Source organism: Apus apus, chromosome 19 (assembly GCF_020740795.1).
Source record: "Apus apus isolate bApuApu2 chromosome 19, bApuApu2.pri.cur, whole genome shotgun sequence".
Lineage (NCBI taxonomy): Eukaryota > Metazoa > Chordata > Aves > Apodiformes > Apodidae > Apus > Apus apus.
The window spans coordinates 5,897,573-5,919,718 of NC_067300.1; the positions used below are offsets into that span (position 1 = coordinate 5,897,573).

A 22,146-nucleotide genomic window follows, 5' to 3' on the forward strand; every position below is an offset into this window, starting at 1 on the left:
ACCGGAGGGGTTCCGCAGCAGCCGACACGGGCTGCAGCCGCGCTCCCGCCGGGTGCTCCTGCGTGCTGAGCCGGCAGGGCTGTTCCGTAGCCAGCAAGGAGCGTAAAACGGGAGAGCTGGCCCAGGTGAAAGGCGAACGGCTCCGGGAAGCGAGCGCATCCTGCTGCGCTTTCCCTCCACCCTCCGTCTCCGCCTTTTAGCGCTCTTATAATCGCAGGCAAAGCGGCGAGAGGCTTTCCTGGAGCCGTAATTCGCTCACAAGCCGGTGCCGCACACGTCCCTTGGTCTCGGGTTTAGCGGAGGGCAGGGGCTGCCGGTTCAGCAGCAGGGCATCCTCAGCCCCCGGCACCGCCTGCGGGAGCCGCCCGAGGGAGACCACACAGCTGGATCCCGGGCCGGGACCGCCCCGACCCGCCGCTCGGAAACCGCAGCCCGCCCGCCCCCGGGCCGGTCACACGCTCCCCCTTCCCGGCGATTATACTGCCCAGGCTGGAGCCGCACCTGGGGGAGGGCTGGCCCGGGAGCGTCCCCGGCACCCGCAGAAGTCGTGCTCGGAGGGATCCTAGAAGGAAGGGCTGGACAGACGTGTCGTGCTCCCAACTGTGACATTTATTTTCCCGTGGGACAGAGGCTGCCGAGTGGGCAGGAACTGCTGATCCCACACACCGGCCCCCTGTATCCGCAGGATTTGCAGGGGACAGCTGAACCATGCCCGTGGGATGGGCTGAGGCCCCAGCTGGGATGCCGGAGGCCAGGGCCATCTTCGAGCACGGGGGAGGCAGATGGCTGCAAAGATAGAGGACACATCCCCCTCACACCACATCACCCACACTCTGACGGGGTGCTGGACAAGGGGAGCTTGTTCAGCCAGATGGTCCTCAGCCCCTAGCCCCCCCCCCGGCTCCTTGAACTGTCCCCCAACCTCACCTGGAGGGGACGAGACCTGAAGGAAAGAGGGAGAAGCCCACGCGTGAACCCCGGGGGCAGTGGTGGGCAAACCAACCTCCTCTACCACCGAGGGCTCCCATCAAAGCCCCCCTGGAGCTGACCAAGCCAAACACAGCCCTGACCCCTGTCTGCTGGAACAGGCTTTGTCTGCTGAAGGTACCACAGTGTCCCTGCTCCTCCAAAATTCCATCTATGAGTTTGACTTTCCCCTTTCTAGTATTTTCACTGAATGAACAGTCTAACTAAAATCACTCCTTAAACACGAAACAGAGCCTGGACCATGTTACAAATAGCAGCAGGTTCCAGCAGGGTTCATTCATCTAATGCACTTGCTTTATTAACAACGGGAGCATGTTCAAAGCGTTTTAGAGAAGTACAAGGCTTTATTAATTCAACCCAGTGAAGCTGGATTGAAACTTTACATTTTGTGGTGATTTCCTTTTACTAATTATTGAGCTGCAGATCATTTACAAAACACTTATGGTAGAAAAACTGTTCTAATTAAGTAAAAGGAAAACACTTCTGTTTATTAGTATACTTCTAAATTTGTATGTGGGAATACTATCACCTCTGGATGCCTTCTGACTCAAAGTTGTTTATTGCTTCAGGACTGAACAATAATAATATTATGCAATATTGCTGAGGAGGGACTCTTTGCCACCTGAAAGCAATAAGTCTCTTTTTCACCTGCTTTAAACACGGGGCCCTATGACAGCCTATCAGTTTGGCATGACACAACAGCAGTACAGCTGCACGGTGGTTTTTCACTCAGGACAGCTAAATGATTACTGCCAGCCTTGCCAATGCATTTGAGTTCTTTTTTCACTCAACTGTTCAGCTGAAACCCCAGAACATACCCTTAGAGGGGCCGAGTCAAAACCCTGCACCGGAGACAGGCATCGCCCTTTCCCGGGAAGCGTCCCATCTAAAGCAGAGTAGCAGCTCGCCCGTTCCCCAACAAACAACCGCCATAGGAGCCAATCTGGAGCACTAAAATTGGAAACCACCTCATCGGCTCAGCACGGCAAGCTGGGCCCAGGCTGGAGGCAGCCGCAGGGATTTTTCCTCAGAGGGCCCGGCTCCCAGAGGAGGTGTCAGGAGCCGAGCGGGGCCGGAGTTCAGTTCTGTCCCTCTGGGTGTCCCCGCACTGCTCCTTTGGCACAAACACCGACGCTTTTGTGCCTCCACAGGACACCGACCCCCTAAAGTCTCTCCCTTCCGCAGCAGCCCGACGCGGAGGGCCACGTCCAGGCCGGGAAGCGGGAGGTACCTCAGTCTCCTCAGCGTCCGGCCCGCCGCGCCTCTCGCCTTCCCGCCGCCACCCCGGGCGCGCTGCGGGACATCGCCGCCAGGCCTCGGCTGCGCCTTTCCCCGCAGGCTGCGCGAGGGCAGCGGGACGAGCCCCTGAGAGGGGCGGAGAGCCGCGGCCGGGCCCAGGAGCCCGCAGGGCAGGGCAGGGCAGGGCAGGGCCGGCGGGTGGCGAAGGGGGAGGCTCCCGGCTCCCCGAGGGCCGCCCGCCGGCGGCTCTCCCGGGCCCGCAGCCCACGAGAGGGCGCTGCCGGCGGCACGGCCGCTGCCCGGGGAGGCTGAAGTTTGAAAAGGTGCCGGTGGCGGGCGGCGCCGCGCGGAGCAATGGCGGCCGGGACCCCGCAGGTGAGGGGCGCGGGGGGCGCGGCGGGCCTCGAGCGAGCGGGATCCCGCTCCTGGGGGGGCCCTCTCCACCCCTTAGGGGCCCCCAGCAGGGCGGAGAGGGTCCCCCCTCCATCCTTCCGCCGGGAAAGCACAGCCCCCCGCTCCGCCGAAGCCCCCGGCCCTGCCTGGGGGGAGCGGGGCTTCCCGCTGCCTCCTGCGCCCGCCGCGGTGGCCGCGCCCCGGGGAGGTGGAAAGGGCGGTGCGAAGCAGGTGGGAGCCCCTAAAAAATGTTCTTCCTCGCTTCAGGGAAGTGAGGTTCGGGTCAAGTTGTTGCCCGCTGTGGAAATCCCCCCCCTCGGCATCGAGGGGGTGTGGGAGGCGAGGCGGCCGGCGGGGCGGGGGAGGGCGGGCAGGCTCCGTGCTGGGGAAAACACTCGTTTCTGGAATAAACTGTGGGAGAGATGCCCTGCCCTCTTTCCTTGAGGCGTTTCAAGCCTCATCTGAGAAAGAAGGGATAGAGAGACCGGCACGAAGAGCTGCCAGCAGGGCGGCCGGGCTCTGGCCATCTCGGGGGGCTCGCCGCGCCCCGCCAGCCCTCGCACTCGGAGCTGGTTCCAGACGGGGCTGTGATTGCCTTTTTCCAAAGCTTGCAGTGGATTTTTCCCATGAAGCGTGCATGCGGTGCGCGTGTGTCTGTCGGACGCAGGCCTGGCCCCCACAGCACGGAGTTGCTGCAAAGGATGTGATTTCAAGCGCCCGCGCGGAGGGGATGGCCCCCTCGCCCTGGGGTCATGAAATCGGATCGTGAATCGATTTCTGGGCCCGTGGTGAGACTGTAAGGACAAGGTCTGCTCTGGGCTTTGTGCAGGTGAAGCTCATTGCCGGGCTGGGCATAACGGAGGAGGTGGGATCTCCCTGGGCTGCAATCCAAAGGCCCCAGCACAACTTTGATGCTGCTGAAATTCTTCTAGATAGGAAGCAGTCTAGACGCTTTGGTACAACACAAGTCGAGCGGAAGCCCTGAGTGAGTTCTGGCAGCCCCGCTGCGAGCACTAAAACCCAGCTAATTTCAGCTAGTGTGGGTATTTCTCTGCAACATGTTTTAGGATGGTGTTGGAGACATACCCTGAAGGACTGACCTTCCCTGGGAACTGAAGAGCAGCTGCAGCAGGGATGTGGCAGTATCCCAACACCCCACTGAAATTCCTGAGTCAGAATGCAAAATGGATCAACCCAAATGCAAATTCAGCTTTCTCATCTTCCTCAGGAATAGAATATTTTATCTTCCTGGTGCAAATAACATTGATGTGCTCTCTGAACCATAGAGGGGAAGAAGGATCCAGTAAAATACATAATTGCCTACGTTCTAAATATATATAGAAAAGTAAGCGGGGTGCATTAACTGGTGTTCAGACTAGCTTTTGACAGTGATGTGGAGGAGAATTGACTTGAGTACTGCCCAGACTATACCTGTTCTGTGAATCAATACCCAGGTCTCCGTATTTAGCACCCTTAATTAGTATTACTCTTGCACCAGTACTCATTCCATTGCCCTGGGTGGATCCAAGAGGTGGATTGCTTGCAGCCATTTGCTTAGTTTGGATAGAACACAGATCTGTGTGCTTTTTCCACTTACTGAAATGAGAACTGCAACCAGCAAACTCCTTTTAGTCTCTTGCTACAGACTGGATAAAGAGCTTTCTGATTTTCCAACTTAGAGCACTGGTAAAGGTTGCCTGTGACTCAGGAACTCCGTGATTCAAGTTCTTCCTCACAAAACTTGGGATGTTTTTCAAAGCTCTGGCTTAGTTCCTGGCTTTACTAATTGGGCGAGAACTTCCTGGAATGAGGATGTTAATCTGAACCTTTTTGTTTTGTTACCAATTTGAACAATCTCCTGTTTTGGCTGTTGTGCATCTGTTGCAGACCCAACTTGGTCTTAGGCAAACTTTTAAACAGGCTTTTACCCCCCCTTCTTTAATTGTTTTGCTATTAGATTGACACTGTAGCAAAAACTGATGGAGGGTGTTTGGTTGTGTCTTTGAAGTGCGTAACAAAAGATACCAACACGATTAAATCTTTTTTTTTTCTGTGTGAGTGGCATAGTCTAGGGATGCATAGCATGCTCCTTAAGTGCAGTAATGTACGTGGGTAACACCAAACCAGTGTGGTTTATTCTTGGAAATCTGGTCAGCTGATGAAAGAGTGTGAAAGCAAGTCAGGGTTCCTGAGTTCTGTCTTTAGTCACTGGTGTGCTGTGGGGTGTTATGTTGGTTAGTGTGGTGGAGTTTGACTGAACAACTGTTTCTTTTGCATTTAAACGGGATGATGAGTCATGAATGTTAGGTTATGAATTTATTAATTGCTCTGGATGCCTTAAAGCCACTCTTTGTGTTGAAAAGAGTAAACTCTTGCTTGGGTCTGTTTGTTATGGTGTTAGGAAGCATCTTCATGGGTAAAGCTTTCATGGCACCTGAGTCTGGTGCTTATCTGATGAATGAGATACACTTGTGCTGATATATCTATACTGTGGATGTCCAGAGTCTGTAAACAGAGCATCCCTGTCCAGAGCTGCTGCTGAGGCATATAGCACTAGAACAAGTAGCATTGAAAATGATGTAAAACAAAGCCCAGAGTAAGTTTGAATGCAAGGGTGCAACTCCAAATAATCAATGTTTTAAAGTAGCCTTAAGGCCTGTAAATCATAAGCAGACTAGAAAATGAGACAACAGGTTGGTTTCCTTTTAAAATACAGCAGAGAATTCAGCTTGCTCTTTTGCTTGCTCGTTGGTAGAAAGAACTGTATGTTTTACATTTTTCTTCTTTGGGAGTGAGAGCTGAGAGTTCCTGAGTGCTTGTGACATTCTTTAAAAGCTCTAACGGGTTGTGTCTTTGATCTGTCAGCATCAAGACAAATGCAGATAAAAAATCTGTATCATCATACTAATAAAAGTTGATGTTGATCAGAACAAGGGCAAATATTGACTGGGCTTTGAAACTTGAAGAACAAAGATGAGTGTAGACAGATAACAAGGAGACAAGTAAGGTGAAGATTTTTCTGCATTATGGTTTAAAACCAAATTAAGGCACATCAAGATCAAAGTTGTGTTCTGTGCTCTGCAATTTAAGTGTAGATCTGGTCTTCTTGAAAACTGGGTGAAAAAGTTGGCTTCAGAATTTGTGTAAACCAGTTTCTAAATGAATGAAGGAGTAGAATCTTATGAGGGTTTTGCTATATCATAAAAATGGTTGAACTGTGTTACCTCTGAAGTCCTTTTGCCCTATGCTGCTTGCTTGCAGGGCAGCTGTCTCCTGCATCTGGGCAATGCTGTGAACTTGTTGGATCCAAGCTTCCAGCAAAAACTGGAGGGTGAGAAGGAATTACTTCGCCGTGCTATCCAGAAAGAACTGAAGATTAAAGAGGGAGCAGAAAACCTGCGCAAAGCCACAACAGACAGAAAGAATCTTGTTCATATAGAGCATGTGCTGAAATCTTCCAACCGAAAGCTGGAGCAGCTGCATTGGGAACTTCAGGAGCTTAATGCAAGGATTGTAATAACAGACAAAGAGGAGAGGAAGACAGGTAGGTCTTGGGTCATGACTGACAGGAAAGTTTCTTTCAGTATCCATACTTCAGTATTTATGGATATTGAATTGATAAGTTTTTCTGTTGAGGACTCACAAGTAGTGGGAGGTTCTTCTGTTGGTATTTAGTTGATGAAATGATCTGTGCAGTAAAAAGTTGAGAATAGGACTATAAAAAAGGGAACAAGATCAGTGCAGGGAGAAGACCAGTGATGAGTGCTGGGCATGGTCAATAATGTTTCTGGGCAGTTGAACATCCAAGTAGCTTGCAGGATAAATAAGTATAAAATTGGAAGAGTGCTTGTTAGGACAGGTTAATGGATAAACTAAGAAATATTTACAGATATGAATTTTGTTTGAAGCAGTTTTTGTAGTCAGTTTTGTAGACAAGACCTTTTAGTACCTTATTTTGTAGCCTAACCTTCTTTTATAGAGTCACTCATCTATAAGCCAGTGAAATGACACAAGAAAAGATGCCTAATGGTATTGATTGTATTGTTTGTGCAGATGGATCTGTATCTCCAGATCCTTGTCTCTGGGAAAGAAACCCAGATCCCATGGCAAGAAAGGTTGAAGCTCTGAAAAAGCAGCTGCATGTTGAAATGAAAGTGAAACAAGGAGCTGAGAACATGATCCAAATGTATTCAACATCCAAGGTAAGGAGGAATAAGCAACCATTTGGGAACATGTATTCCTGGATCAAAATTTGCATTTAAAGTCTTTACACAAAAACTCTTTGGTTATTGATGTATGAAAGAAATTAATTTGCAAAGCTTGCTTGACTGAATCCTAGCTCTGCATTTTGGTGCTCAGCAGGGTGACAGCATGTCGTGGTACTGCACAGGACAGCCAGTGCATTAAACTTGCATGTTTCAGATTTCACGAGTTTAGCAGGAAATCAGCAAGGAATTGGATGATGCTTATTTCATTTTCAAGAACTTAAGCCAATCTACAATTATTGAATGTTAGGAAAAGGCTTTTCTGAAAGTGTAGGTTATTCCACTTTGGCCCATGATGTCGTTGCCCATGCCTTTTTCTGAAGCATCTGGTGATGACTGCTAGAGCAGAATTACTGGGCTGGACAGGGGACAGACAGGCACAGTCTGGCAGTTTTGATCCTTTTAGCAGTTCTTACATGGCAGATGCTGATTGTGTTTCTGCTCTTGAATGTTGCTTAGTGATACTACTTAGTGATAGAGTTGGGAGTCACTTTGTTTTAACTTAGCCATATAAGTCCTTCTGTAGCCTCAGTGGGAAGTACCTACAGAATAGCTTGTGTTCCCATGCTCTAATGGCCCTTTGGAGAGATCCACCTCTCCCTACCAGCTACTGCCTCTACATTACTTCTTCAGTCTAGATGCTTAGCTGGCTGAATGCCAACAGGGCATTCAAGGTAATGCATCTGACCTCGGTGCTCATAGAAACTCTAGACTGGAGGCAGATTTGAGCAAAGTATCCCATAGGAAGTGGCATTGTAGAAGTGCTGTCTCTAGAAAAAACTGTTGCAAGCCCGGGCAGGTAGTGAGGGCAGTATAAGGCATCCAATCACTGGCTTGAGGAAAGGAAGTTTAAAAAGTGTTGGTACTGTACACTGAGTTGACATGATGTTTTGATATCACAAGGTTGTTTAGGATAGAGCACAGCATGTGATATCTCTTTATGAAAAACATTCAGAGGTTTACTGGTTTCATATTTAACCCACTTCTTGAGTTTGACATAATTGTATTTAAAAGTCAAGGAATAATAATAATAATAAAAAATTTGAAGCTTATTATGAAGTTTAATTCAGTAAGGCCAGCAGTGTGGAGGGTTGTGATATTTTGATTTGCTCAAAACCTCTGTACACAAAACACTGTAGGCACAGTCAACTAGTGAGCCATAAGTCTCAGTGACTGCAAGGTTTGGTATTAACTGATGTCCTTGATCTGTCTTTTCCCTCTACAAAAGGAGATAGTGATCTCAAAGTCCTTGATCCTCAGCCGTGTCTCCTTTACATACCTTCTTGTGTATCCCATTTCAGGGTCATTTATGACCCTTCCTACAGGTACCATCTCATCCTCAGATGTGAGCACATCATGGTAATCCATTTTTAATGAGCGTGGTTCTCTCTCTGCATATGTTTTCTTCTTGGCAGGAGCGGAAGCTGCTGGCTACAGCTCAGCAGATGCTTCAGGACAGCAAGACAAAAATTGAAATAATCCGCATGCACATTGTGAAAGTATCTCAGGCAGCAGGAGGGATGGAAGATACCGTGGATCCAGCAGGTGAGGTGTTTTAAGTAACTGATACAGCCTGGAACAGATGTGTCCAAAGCCCCAAGATCCGGAGTGCCCAGTCAATTTTCATCCTCATCATATTTTATTTCCAACATGGCCAGTGAGGGTGGGGGGCACCATCAGTGCCTCGGAGCTGCGAATTGAGGAGCTGAGACACCACCTGCGCATTGAAGCTGCTGTGGCTGAGGGGGCAAAAAATGTGCTGAAGATCCTAGGAGGGAGTCGGGTGCAGGATCGCAAGTTTTTGGCTGAGGTGAGCACTTATTCAGGCCTTCCTGAGAGGGTTGTTTCATGCCTCAGCATTAGTGACTTAGCATGAATTAATAGAGTTCACAAAGAGTTATGAATGTGGGAAGTTCCTGCCTCTTTGTGAGGACAGACTGATTTGGGATCACTTACTTCTAGGAGCATCATTCCTTGCTTTGGTGAGATTTCTCAGGAACATCAGAGGTGACACTGATGGGGTGGTCAGGATCTATGGGAAATTATTTCATCTTGTTCCTTTATTAATAAGATATTCTCCGGTCTTTTTTTGAAGCTTACTCTGGTAGTTCATAAAGGATTAATGCTACCTGGACTGAAAATTTCTGCCTGCTTTCTCTTCTATTTCCTATCAATAGGCTCAGGGTCGTTTGCAAGAGTCCTCTCAGAAGATCGACCTGCTGCGCTTGTCCTTGGAACATCAGCTTAGTGAGCTTTCTCCTGACCACCCAAAGAGAGCACTCATCAAGCAGGAACTAGTAAATACTTCCTCCCTGGGAGCTCAGCATGGCAACATGCAACCCACTTCAGTCATCAAACCTACAGCCCTTACAGGTACATAAATCTTGCATGGCATGTTGTTGTGAGGAGGACAGAGGGAATAATGAGTTGCATTTCTTCTCGTTTTTGTAATGCCTCTTCTTATATGGACATTGGATTTTCCAGGAACCAGACTTATTTCTTCTAGGCCAGCCAGAGCTTTCTGGATTTGCAGTCGATTACTCTGGGCTAGATTTGAGCTATTCACCAAGAAATGATGAGTCTGAGAAGTTCTTGGACCCCTGTGAGCACCAGCTGACTGGAATCACTTCATCTTTTATGTAATAATATTCTTTACTCTCCTAAAATTCCTCAGGAACATTGGAAGTGAGACTGATGGGGTGTCAAGATCTATTGGAAAACGTTCCAGGACGTTCCCGGATGACTAGTTCTTCTCCCATCTCTGGCAGCCCAAGTGATCTGAGGTCTCTTTCCCGAGCACGAGTTGGCCTGGGTCTCCATGGCCGTGGTGCTGCAGGGAAGTTGCGGAATGAAGAGCCTTGTAGTGAGTATGGGGCTCCCTGTTGAATTGTGAGTGGCATGTTGGGACTATGGGGGCTTCTCATCTGGGTACTAGGCTGTATTATTTCATGATAAGAAATCTGGTTTCTGCAGAACTGGGAGAGAATGAATTGTATTATACCTGGTCCTCCTAGTACTCTCCTGGAAATTACATTTGATTGGTCAATTTACCTTCAGCATGAGGGATATTATTCGGTAAAATATTTTCATCTGTGTTTTCTCCTTTGTCCAGATGAGGTCCTTGCTGTGCTCAAAGTGGACAATAAAGTGGTTGGCCAAACAAACTGGGGACCAGTTAATAACCAGGCGTGGGACCAGAGCTTTGTCATTGAGCTGGACAGGGTAAGTCTGCCCCAGCTTCCCTGTGTTGTATTTGTTTTTCCATTTCACCTTGCCTGATTTGCTCGTTTAGCTGCCATTCTACTCGATTCAACTGGGTAGTGCTGCTGTCCCCGGGTCCTTTTCTGTGCCAGTTATCTTGGTCTTCCCCCTGGAGGCAGTGCAGCGCTGGCAGAGATTCAGCCTGAACAGCATCTGTTGTCCTTCTCTCCTTATCTGAGCAGTTTTATTTCATCTTACCAGCAAAGTGGCTCACACAGGGGATTCTGGAATGGGGAGGTGAGACAGTTATCTCCAGGAGGGTCTGTAGCTAAGGAGATCTGAAAACACCAGAGAGGGAACAGGAGGATTTCAGGGTTTCTTATGCACACTGTTTAGTTCACTGCATCTTTACAACAGCTTGTGTGTGCTATTTCTAGAGCAGCATGTAACTCTTCTGCTTTTATTTTTATTTTCTCCCCCATCACTCACCCATTCCAACAGTCTCGTGAGCTGGAAATTGCAATTTATTGGAGAGACTGGAGAGAACTGTGTGCAGTGAAGTTCTTACGTTTGGATGATTTCCTTGATAACGAACGTCACGGGATGTGCCTCTCGCTCGAACCACAAGGAATGCTTTTTGCAGAGGTACAAATGTCAGCTTTGTTTCTTTTTCAGAGAACTCTTGTCTGTTTAGGGTGCCTGCCCTGAAGGCAGTTGTTCAACCCAGGATAACAAGAAATGGGAGGAGCAATAATCTAGGAGGGTTACATTAACATCACAAATAAGAATAATAAACAGCATGGTATAATAGATGCACAGATACTGTGGCCTGATGTGACTCTTCAGCAGCTCCGCTGTAATTATGTGTGTGTGCTGTGATATCTGTTGGTTTTTATTTGCTTTCATTATGAGTCATTAGTGACACTTGAAACATATGGCTTAATGGTCAGAACTGGATCACAGAGACTGCAGAATCAGAGACATTCCCTCTGGGTATGCTTATTTTTTCATGTTTCTGCGGCTAATAAGAGTTGGAAGTACCATCAATAAAGAGATCATCCAGATAGTACCTCAGAAACCACAGCACTTTCTCCTCTCTGCTGTGATGAAAGTTCCTGTGATTATCCTTCCGAAAGTGGAATCTTGATCTGGTATACCCAAATTTCCCACCTCTCCATGCCTTCTTGGGTTTTCTGTGGGTTTGTTTCGTTGGGGCAGAAAGTGAGGGGCTGGTTTTTGGTTGGGGTTTTTTTGTGGGGTTTTTTTGTTTGTTTGTGGGGGTTTTTTGGGTTTTTGTTTTCTTTTTTTGTGGGTTTGGGTTTCTTGTTTGTTTTAACACTTGTGCCATGGACTACTACTTTTCTCTTTTTTTAACGCTACAAATGGTTGTGTTCGTCTTGTTTGCTTTCATTCATTTGATTAGGTTTTTATGGGTTATAACTGGTCATCATTTGGGGGGTTTTATGCATTTCAGGTGGCAGAAAATTCCAGCATCTAAGCCCATGGTTGAAGTAACAAGTGTTTAGAGGGTGAAGCTAGAATAAGGCAATTTGGAGTCTGTCTGTGGGAGTGACTCCTGACTTACCCAACAGATATGAATGAAGAGCTTGATGAGAGAGCAGGCATGTGTGGAAGTTTATGTTCACAGTGTAAATGAAGTATCCTGATAAATGCCCTTTGCTTCTCTGACAGGTGATGTTCTCTAACCCTGTAATTGAGAGGAAGCCAAAATTGCAGCGACAGAAACGCATTTTCCCCAAACAGAAAGGTGAGCTGCTGGAGAGCTGACTGCTCATTCTCTGTGTGTAGGTGAGGGCAGGGGTTTGCACAGGCAAGCTGGCATGCACTCCTATCCTATTACATTTGTCAGACATTAAAATGCTTGCTAATTATTGCAAGTAGGTCAGCTTTATCAGAATATGAAAGTTTGTTCAGCCACAAAAAGTGCAAGCAGCCTGGCTGCAGCATAGTGTGTAATATTGTGATATTGTTCTGGGGTTCCTGTTCACAATTAGCATTGTTAGGGAGATGTAGTTACTAGTTATTTAAGAGACTTCTTAAGAAGATCCAGGCTTGAAACTGTACTAATTTAACCAGCAGTGTTGTTACTGATGAACACATATTGGAAAGCTTTCCAGAAAACTCTGAATTGTAGAAGACTGTGGCATAAATAGGCTGCTGATTGTCAAGTCTTTAGAGCTGGCATCTCAAATTAATAGTTTAGGGAAGTAGTAAAAATAATGAAAACATCCCAAGTGTTTTACTCTTTTTAGGATGTTTTTGGGAAATTTCTTGTTAACAGGCTGCATGATTAAAAATGTAGCATTGAAAGAGAAGAAAACTTGACTTAGGATAAAATAAATTTGTAGTGGTTTGTGCAGTTTCTACTTGAGGATTGTTATGATATTACGTGGAGCAGAACATGCATGAAATGGTAGATTTGTATCATTATAGTTATGAAACTCTTTCCTGAAAAAAGCTCAGACTCCTTATGGTGGGCTGCCTTTTTGAGTAACCCGTGAATGTTTGGCTGAAAATGATAACAGTACATGAGACTGTCATTTGGGTGTTGTAATTGCACTGATGCTTTGACTTTGACTCCTCCAGGGAAAGAATTTCTCCGAGCTCCTCAAATGAACATAAATGTTGCTGCGTGGGGTCGCCTGATGATGAGTTTCCTCCCTCCATGTAGTTCCCTCAGCACTCTGAGCCCCCCACTTCATGATCCCATCCACACAGACTTCTCTCCAGTTCCCCCACAAAGTCATGTTTATTCCGTGTCCAAACTGAGTAGGTAGGTCATGTTTGAAGTGTTGGAATGTAACTCCAACCACCACCAACTTAATTGCTCCTTTTCTTTTCATCCCTTTAGGGGAATGTTTGGCTTGGTGACACTTCACGGACTTGTGGTTTGAATCACAAATCCTGTTGTCTAGTGTGTTAGACTGAGCTAAACTTTGCTTATATATAGAAAAGGTGTCTGTTTATAGTGTTCTGCCCTAAGGAAATCTCCTTCAATTTTGTCTTACAAATGCAGTGACTTTCCTGTGCCTAAGCTCACATTTGCTGATGAAGCTCCACCCAAGCCTCCTCGCCTTTTCCTGATGGCCAACTCCAAAGAATCAACACCATCTCCTGCAGATTCTCCGGTAATCATCTGGGCTAACAGGGAGATTCTCTTGGTTGGTTGGTATTTATTCTTCCAAGGCCTCTTTCTTCTTGTTTGTTTGTTACTGGAGAAATTAACTACACTTTAGGCAGGTGGTGCCTCCTTAGCTGCCTGATCTCCTGGGATTCAGAATGCAGTGAGCTATTTTTGGCATGGAGTCTTTACAAAAGTGTTGCACCTCTTTTTTTTTTTTATGTCTTCTTTTTCTTTCTTTCTTTCCTTTTTTTTTCTTTTAATTATGAGTTGCTTTTCATGCAGAACTAAAATGGGAGGTAGGTCAGCATGGGATGTTCAGAGCAAGAGTACAGAACAGATGACTGCACAGGGAGTGCAGGGAAGGAGGGTCAGCAGGCTTTTAAGACCAGATGAAGTTCTTTGTCATTAAAGAAACTGGGCAAAACCAAGAAGAGCTCTATACTTTTCTGAAGGAAAATTGTTTTGAGTAGTGTAATGCCTAATGAGCTGTGTTCTACTGCATCTTACCCTTTCTCATTTGGCTTTGTTGATAAAGGAAACTGCATTCTTTGATCATTGTGACTCTTTGAGACATGAGATGCCTTTTTTTCTATAAAGTAGATGCTTTATGCTAGACTTTAAAAGTGCTTATTTTAAAGGGCTTGGCCCTGTCAAAATAATATTGTACATGGGACTAGTTTTGTGTGACCATGGACAATCTGTCTTCATGCTGCTTCCCTTCAAGCAGAGGCAACAATCAACTATAAGAACTTGTCTGTGATTATGCTTGTTGGTCATGACAGAGGAGAAAACTTGGATGTGGGTGTTCAGGTCTGACTTGGTGATTCCAGAAGATGACACACTAATTTTCTTTCTCTTCCTAGTGTCTGAAGAGGCTGCATGTGGAGGAGAAATCTTGCAGCCCTGTGACAAGGGCATTTCCAGTCCCAGCATCTCCAAGGTAACTGGGCAGCATGGGCTGTCTTGGGTCACGGATTAAAGAGGCACTGAGCAGCAGTTTTTGAGCATGCAGTCTATAATTCTGCTCAAGCTGTGCTTGGGTTTCTCAGGAGCGGATTCCTAGGGCTCAGTGCAAACAATGCCATGAAAAGTCCACTCTGAAATTTACTTTTTCAAATGTCTGCTGCTCCTTATCTGCTTAGCTCAGTGCTTAGCCTGTGGATAGACTCTATGCTACAATGTAGTAGAGGCTTTGGTAGAAGGTAGAGTCACTTAACTGTCTTCAAGTGCTTCCTTGTGTTTGACTTCTATGGTGTAGCATGTTTAGACGTGTCTGCATTCTAAGTAATACATTTAAGAAACACTTTTGACATCACTCACGCTCTTCTGTAGCTATTGATATGTAAGATACACTGTCTTTCATTACATAGGGAGGCATAAAACAGTAAGTTGTTCATAGTCCAGAGCAGTTATATATACACCATTTGTATGTAACAAGGATACACAGCAGTAAATGTACCTAAAACAGGACAAATAAAAAGAACCCTACTATTGTTGAGCAAATGCTGACTGAAAAAGCAGAAACAGCAAAATCTATCTAACCTGATCTTGCAGTTCAGATCATGTAATTCTGTTCATAATTTCATCATCACTCTGGAGGGGTCCCATCTTCAAAACCATGTAGTCAGGATACAGTTAGGTACCTACCTACCTTCTCTCTGAGAAGGGAGTTGAGTCCTTCATTGAGCCCTTCAGCCCTTCATTTCACTTACTGGAGGACAATGGAGTGTCTGCTGCTTCTTAAATATGATCTTGAACTAAAGCACTTAGGGTGTGGGTTGATTTTATTTATTTTTTAAAATCCTTTTCAAGCAATTCTGCAGCCTGAGTTTCCTTGGTAACACCTTGTGGCTGACAAAACATTCTGCAGCATCTCTTTATTCAGCTACTTTTTTTCCAGCAGTGTTGTGTCTGCTGTCTCCCCGTGTTTAATTTCTAATTCCTGTATGAGAACTTCTCTTCTTAGGCCCTTGTCCTACTAGCACTTGATGTATCCATGTTCATGTCTGATTAACACAGCTGCTGTTGAGCCTGCTAAAAGGAGTGCAGGCAAAATTGAATTTTAGTACCACAAGGATGGGGGTGGAGGGGAACTAATCCTGTTAGGGGAAGTAACAGAGAGAGCAAGCCTTGGGGAGTCAGAATTGTTGCTCCTGTTGCAAGTACAGGTGGAAGTCAGACTGGGAGCTGAGGGAACTGCCACTGGGAGCAGTTTCCTCACTTGATGTTTACCTGCTCCCTTCCTCAGGGGCAGAACATCAGCAGCAAGCCTGTTTTCAGGATCTCTGCTTAGTGGAGGAGTGGTTGACACAGGTGTTTGCTTCCCTTTTTATTACACAGAGCTTCTTCCCCTACCACAAACACTATTTTGTTCTATGTTTATGCATCTTTTGGGTATTGACTCAGCAGATTCTTCTTTGTTTGTCTGCAGGAAAAGGACAGTTCAGCTTGAGGATTTTCACTGCATTGCTATGTTGGGACGTGGCCACTTTGGGAAGGTAGTAGGGAAGTGTGCACTTTGTGGAGGGCAGTGGGACTGTGGTCTTGAGGATGGGCCTCTGCCTCACAGCCTGAACAGAAATCTTGCAGTACAGAAGAGATTTGTTGCAGTGCAGATACAGCAAACAAACCCAACCACACGAGCAGCTGGTAACTGTTGTTAACAGCCAAAACTCCTGAAGATTTGTGGTTCCTATGCCTGGTAAAAAAACATCCTGGGAGTGCTAAGTCATGTCATAAAGCACACCATTACCATTCCTTTCATCATCTTGGTGATCACTAATGGAATAGCTCAGTTCCCAAAAACTGTGTACATAGTTTCTTGCTATGAGAGCTCGGAGGTGCTTGTAAAGCTCTGGGCCAGCTGTGGTACTGCTGTTTGTGAGCAGAATAAGTCACACTGACATCCTCCTGGACTGCTGCAGCACAAGGAGCAGAAAAAATGTGCTCCATTTCTGGAGTTCCTTGAGCTTGGTTTTGAGAACGGCTGTCTGGAGTGGATGGAAATAGTTTGTGTCAATGGGAGTCAAAGTAATCCAATAAGGAAATGACAGATTTGTTTGAAGTACAGCTTTTCTGTTGTGTTTCAGGTTCTGCTGGCCCAGTACAAGGCAACTGGGAAGCTGTATGCTATCAAAGCCTTGAAGAAAAAAGATATTATTAGGAGAGATGAAATTGATAGGTGAGTTTTGTTTAGAGATTATACGATTGCCAGAGGCTACATTAACACACCTGTAATCAAATGTTGGTAGGTATGGTGTGGTCTGGTCATGGTACTGGTAAGGTTAAGTGTGACCTAAAGTCTTGGGTAACTAACATCAGAAATAAGGAAGCTTATAACCATGCTAGCACCCAAGAAAACTTGTAACACTCTAAAACTCAAGGTTTGGAAGTATGTAAGATAAATATTGCATTAGCACTCACTTTTTATTTCTCTGACTTAAGATGTAAACGTCACCTTCTTCATCCCATCTTTCTCAAAACAAGCTTTTCTGCCAAGTTTTAACATTGACCATTTTGTTCTTTGAATCCCGGCAGCTTGAACTGCGAGAAGCGAATCTTTGAAGTGGTCAATTCTTCTGATCATCCGTTCCTTGTCAACATGTTTGCGTGTTTCCAGACACCTCATCATGCTTGTTTTGTGATGGAATATACTCCAGGAGGTGATCTTATGATGCACATCCATGAAGATGTCTTTCCAGAGCATGTGGCACGGTGAGTTCGGAGTCTGGTTTCCAGGCACTGCAAAGGTTTAACTTGATTCTCACGTGTATTTCCTGGTAACTGTTTCTCTCTTTTAGGTTTTACACGGCCTGCGTAGTCCTGGGGCTCCAGTTTTTGCATGAGAAGAAAATTGTTTATAGGTAAAATGCAGCAAAGAATCAACTATAAGACAGTAAAGCAACTTGAAGTTTGATTTCTCCTGCGTATCTGGAGCTTTCTATCTTGCTGGGGTTTCTAATCTTTCTGTCTGTCTTTGTTTTCCCTGTCGCCTGTTTCTATCAGCTTGTCCATCCTGCTCACAGTAAAGAAAGTCATCTAGCAGCTACTCATCTGACATGTTGCAGGTGATTAATCCTCTCTGACATGTCAATACATTCTGGGGGGCACCTGTAAGTCACTGCTTTCTTTTTTTACTGTGATAGTCAAGGAAATTGCCTACTGTTGTGGGATGCTCTTTTCCAGATGAATAAGCCCCACCCAGGCTTTGTGAGCCTTTCATGAAGAGGAAATGCCAATAAATTGAAGGGAAATCTTCCAAATAATACAAACAATAAATAAATTGTAGACTGTATTTAATTTAGATTTTATTCTCTTTATTGACATATAGCTTCTGCCTCTTGCAAAAAAAGATGTTGGATAGGAATTCTGTGACTTCATCCACCCTTTTCTTTCCTTTCCTTTGCCTGCAGGGACCTGAAATTGGATAATCTCCTTTTAGATGCTGAAGGATTTGTGAAGATTGCAGATTTTGGATTGTGTAAGGAGGGTGAGTGACTTTGGAGAAGCTGAACCAGTTTAGGATCTGGGCATTGGTAATGTGTTCACAAATACGGGTACTGAGTGGTTGTGTGTAACTTGTGTTCATCCCCACTTTAAAAATAAAACCCAAAGAAAAACAAAACCAAAAATCCCCAACAAACCAAAACCTAAAAAATCCCCACCTGTCTGTCCATGGTGAACTTGGAAAGAGTACTTAGTCCTCTGATCTTCAGGAAACTTAAGGAGTTTACAATATGCTTGTTTGTTTAAAGGAGCCAGAATATAGGGCACTACAAAATATGTACTTGAGTAAGTGAGCAATGAAATCTCCAGGAATTTTCCTTGTTTTGCTCTTTATGTAAGTATTGCCTGTATATTTCTGTTTTGGAGTTTTTAGAGGCTTCAGGTTTCATGCTTCCTTCTTGGCACTTAGAAGCATTGATGAGAGCCCCAGCCCAATTAACAACCCTAGATTATCAAGGAATAATCTGTGGCTTTCAGAAGGTGAAGCTGCACGTGCTCCATTTAGTAACGAGTGCTGGATTTTACAAGAGTGTTCTTTTCCTACAGGAATAGGTTTTGGAGACCGCACAAACACCTTCTGTGGCACCCCTGAGTTTCTGGCTCCAGAGGTCCTGACAGACATCTCCTACACTCGGGCAGTGGACTGGTGGGGACTGGGTGTACTCATTTATGAGATGCTTGTTGGTGAGGTAAGGCCACCAACCTTTCTCTGAGAGGATCTCTCTAAGCAGTCTTGGGGAGAGTAGTACCCAACCACCTGAGATAAAAATATTACTGAATGCAGCCAACTGTTTTTGTACTTTAATTACATTTTTCTCATTCACAGTGCTTGCCAACCAATTAATCCATACTAGTCCCTTCTGTTCCCATCCCTATTTAATAGTGAGGAATGGAGAGGTTCAGGGGAGGTCTAGACTAGACATTAGAAAGAACTTTTTCACTGAAAGGGTTTTCAGACACTGGAACATGCTGCCCAGAGTGGTTGAGTCACCATCCCTTGATGTGTTTAAAAGTCATCTATACGTGGTGCTTGGGGATATGGCTCAGGGTTAATGGTTGGACTCGATGATCTTGAAGGTCTTTTCCAGCCTAAGTGATTCTGTGATTCTGTGGGTGCTTTGTGGATTCAATAATATCATCCCAATTGCAGTCACCATTCCCTGGAGATGATGAGGAAGAAGTCTTTGATAGCATTGTCAACGATGAAGTTCGGTACCCACGGTTCCTTTCAGCTGAGGCACTTTCTATAATCCGTAAGGTAATGGGCTTGATGGGTCTCTGGGAACATGAGGAATTTGGATTTACTGTGCAAGTGGATCCAGAGGGACTCTGTTAGGACTAGATAGCATTTGTGTGTGTAATCTGGAGCTGCCTACACAGACTAAGGAAACATTTAAATTTAAACATTTAAAATGTACACACATTTTTCCTCTCCCCTCTCTTTACATAAATGCTGTCCTTCTGTCTAAGGATGACTAAGCAGGCTGCTTACTGAGGTCTGCTGCTGCTAAGTCTGAAATGGAGAAGTGTTGCTTCAAGGGCAGGAATGTCAGAGTCATTCAGTGGAGATGGCTGGATTCAGTGTTTGAATGTGACCCAGTAGTCACAGGAGCACAATTGAGATGCTTCATGCAGTTCATAGCTGGTATCTTATTGATGCTGACAAGTTGTTTACAAGGAACTAGGTCTAAGCTATTACCAGCAGATTATGACCTTGCTGCAAAGTGAGAATGAGAAAATCCTGAGGGGTCAGTCCATCTCCTTCCTTTTGTTTTTCTCTCTGGAACATTATTTTTTGTCCATCCTTGTTCCAGTTGTTTAATTTTGAACTCGTATTTCCTGTAGCTTCTCCGGAAATGTCCAGAGCGTAGACTGGGAGCAGGGGAAAAAGATGCAGAAGAAATTAAAATCCAGCCCTTTTTTAAGGTAGGAACTCGTGTTATCCCTCCCCCTCATCTCCTGTGTTTGAGCTGAGTGTGATTTGCTCTCTGCTGGTGTTGAGGAATATTTCTGTTTGTTATCAGTGAGATCTTAGTGGCAGCTTCTGTTGCACCTCATTGCTCTTTTCAGAAATGTGTGTTTGAATTCATGTTTGACATTACATCCCCCAAGGGCTGCTTCTATGTACAAATACACCTACCTTTTGAGCCATCAACAAATACCCCTTTTTAAATCAAACTGCAGCAGTCAAAGATGCTGTCCAGTGATGGCAGTAACTGCCAGTCTATTTGATGGCACCTGCATTTGCAGGATAAACATGAATCCTAAGAGAAATTGAGGTTAAAGACACATTTGTTTTGGGTCAAGGGTGTAGGTCTGTTCCAGGCAAAGGTGTTGCCATTCCTCCTTGTCATTAACCATCTGTCAGTAGTTGTTAGCCTTGTAGTCCCCCCTAAGTAGTTTGAGCTGTAGCCTTGTTTCTTGGTGTTCTAAAGAACAGCCCTAGACTGTATGGAGTCTCTGTCCTACCTGGCCTGTGCCAGCTGTGCTCTTTGGTTTGGGGGTTGTTTGTGTTTTCAACTCTCTCTCTTTTTTTTAATTAATAGAAATAAGACATGTTGCAAATGATCTGGGAGGCTGCAATCCTCCCTCTTACTTTCACATTTCATAAATAATCTTCATGTCACTCTGTCCTGTTTGCTTCCTTCTCTTACAGGAAATCAACTGGCATGCCTTGTTTGCCAGGACTCTGAAGCCCCCTTTTGTGCCCAGGATCAGAGATCCCACTGATGTCAGCAACTTCGATGAAGAGTTTACATCACAAAAGCCAATCCTTACTCCTCCTGAGGAGGCTGCTCTCCTAACCCGTAAGGAGCAGACTGTCTTCAAGGACTTTGACTTTGTCTCCAGACACCTTTTAGAAGTTTGATGCCTGTGCTATAAGAAACATGAACAGATTGTTACCACCTTGAGAGAGTGTAGCAAGGACTTGGCACAGGCAATGGAAAAATCAACAGAATTCTTAGAGCTGGTAGTGCTGATGACCCCAGGAACTGAGTGGCCCTGCAACCTTATTTAACCTACTGTCATTTTCTCAGCCTCATTTGTTGGAGGGCTACTTGATGCCAATTATCTTTAAGGAGTAATCAATGTTTGACTGGATGTATCTTCTGCTGTCATTGACTATAGATGGAAATTGGAATTTAAGCTGGACCTAATTTAATGAAATCAAGTAATCTCTGCAACCCAGGCTATTCCTTGCAAGAAACTTAAGTAAGTAGCACAGCTTTTTAAAGTTGCATAGTAGCAAGGGGAATGGCCACTTCTCACCTATTTTCTAGAAAAAGGAATGCAGCATTTCCTCTTTGTAATGATTTTATGCCCATTCTCACTCATCTATGCCAGAGAAGGGGTGGATTTTAACACAACCAAGATAATGTTTGGGTTTGATAATGATCCAAGTGATGTATCTTAAGGAAAATGAGTCTCTTTCTACTTCTTTGAGGCTGCTAAATCTTAGCTGTTGTTTTTAATGATATAAAAACCCCACAGCTTTACACATGCTTTTTTTATTTAATAAAGATACCTTTTCTTATAATGGAATTTCAGCTTTTCATCTGGTTGGTGTTAGCTGAATGTTTCAGATGAGGGCTAAACATATTCTGCTGACAGGCAGGACTGTATTTTTCTCTGTAAATGTCAATAGCAGTACTTTCTTCCTTCCTTCCTTCTTACTCAAGTTGTCTGTGTGCACATTGCATGGTGTCATCAGCTGGCAGATACAAATGATTGCAGTCAAGTTGTCTCTCCACAGGTTTGATCAATGTCTATATCCTGTGTCATTTGGGGGATGGCTAAATGATGACAGTGTTAGAAAATCAGTTATTTTAAAGGTGATTTCATTTTACATATCTTGTAATAGTACTTCATAAGATAAATCTCTTCATAATGTTTGCTTGTTGGGTAAAAAAGGAAGTGTATCTAGTCTTCATGTCTATCATGTAGACACAAACAGCTGCTGCTCTTTCAGTTTGTCTTCAACAGGTAGACAGAATTGCAACTAATGCAATTGTGCTACATCTGGAGATAAGGTTTGGGTGCAGCTACTGAGTCATCATTATTAAATCAAGGCTGGTCTAAATGCTTCAGAATTCAGAGTTATGCCTGTGCAAACCAGAAATGATCACACTGAACCTCTTCTATTTTCAGAGCCAAGTGTAACTGCTTCTGAAAATTCCTGCATACAAATGCCCTTTCAGCCTCCTGCTCTGCCTTGCAGTGTAATGGCTCATTTAAAGCAGGATACAGGTTTTCCTCACCCTTGCTGGAACAGGAATGGTTGGCTTGCTGTGGGCCCCTGCAGTGTCACTGGTGACTTTTCTTAAGGTCAAGGCCTCTGTAAAGTGGATTGTTAGCAGAGGTGAAACATAAACTTGGGCTCAGAGAGAGAGGAATAAAGAACCATAAAAG

General features: G+C 45.1%; 1 protein-coding gene across 1 annotated transcript; it reads left to right on the forward strand.

The window, feature by feature from the left end:
- Positions 1–2,524: 2,524 nt before the first annotated feature.
- Positions 2,525–21,279, forward strand: PKN3 (protein kinase N3). The gene is made up of 22 exons (XM_051636334.1): positions 2,525–2,601; positions 5,881–6,163; positions 6,673–6,821; positions 8,300–8,429; positions 8,543–8,694; positions 9,062–9,257; positions 9,559–9,747; positions 9,997–10,106; positions 10,587–10,730; positions 11,778–11,853; positions 12,693–12,879; positions 13,123–13,234; positions 14,094–14,170; positions 15,662–15,728; positions 16,320–16,411; positions 16,768–16,944; positions 17,031–17,093; positions 17,643–17,719; positions 18,283–18,425; positions 18,887–18,994; positions 19,582–19,662; positions 20,393–21,279. Exons 1-22 carry the CDS (start codon positions 2,581–2,583, stop codon positions 20,603–20,605), a joined length of 2,847 nt encoding a protein of 948 aa, XP_051492294.1. The 5' UTR covers positions 2,525–2,580; the 3' UTR covers positions 20,606–21,279.
- Positions 21,280–22,146: the final 867 nt, after the last annotated feature.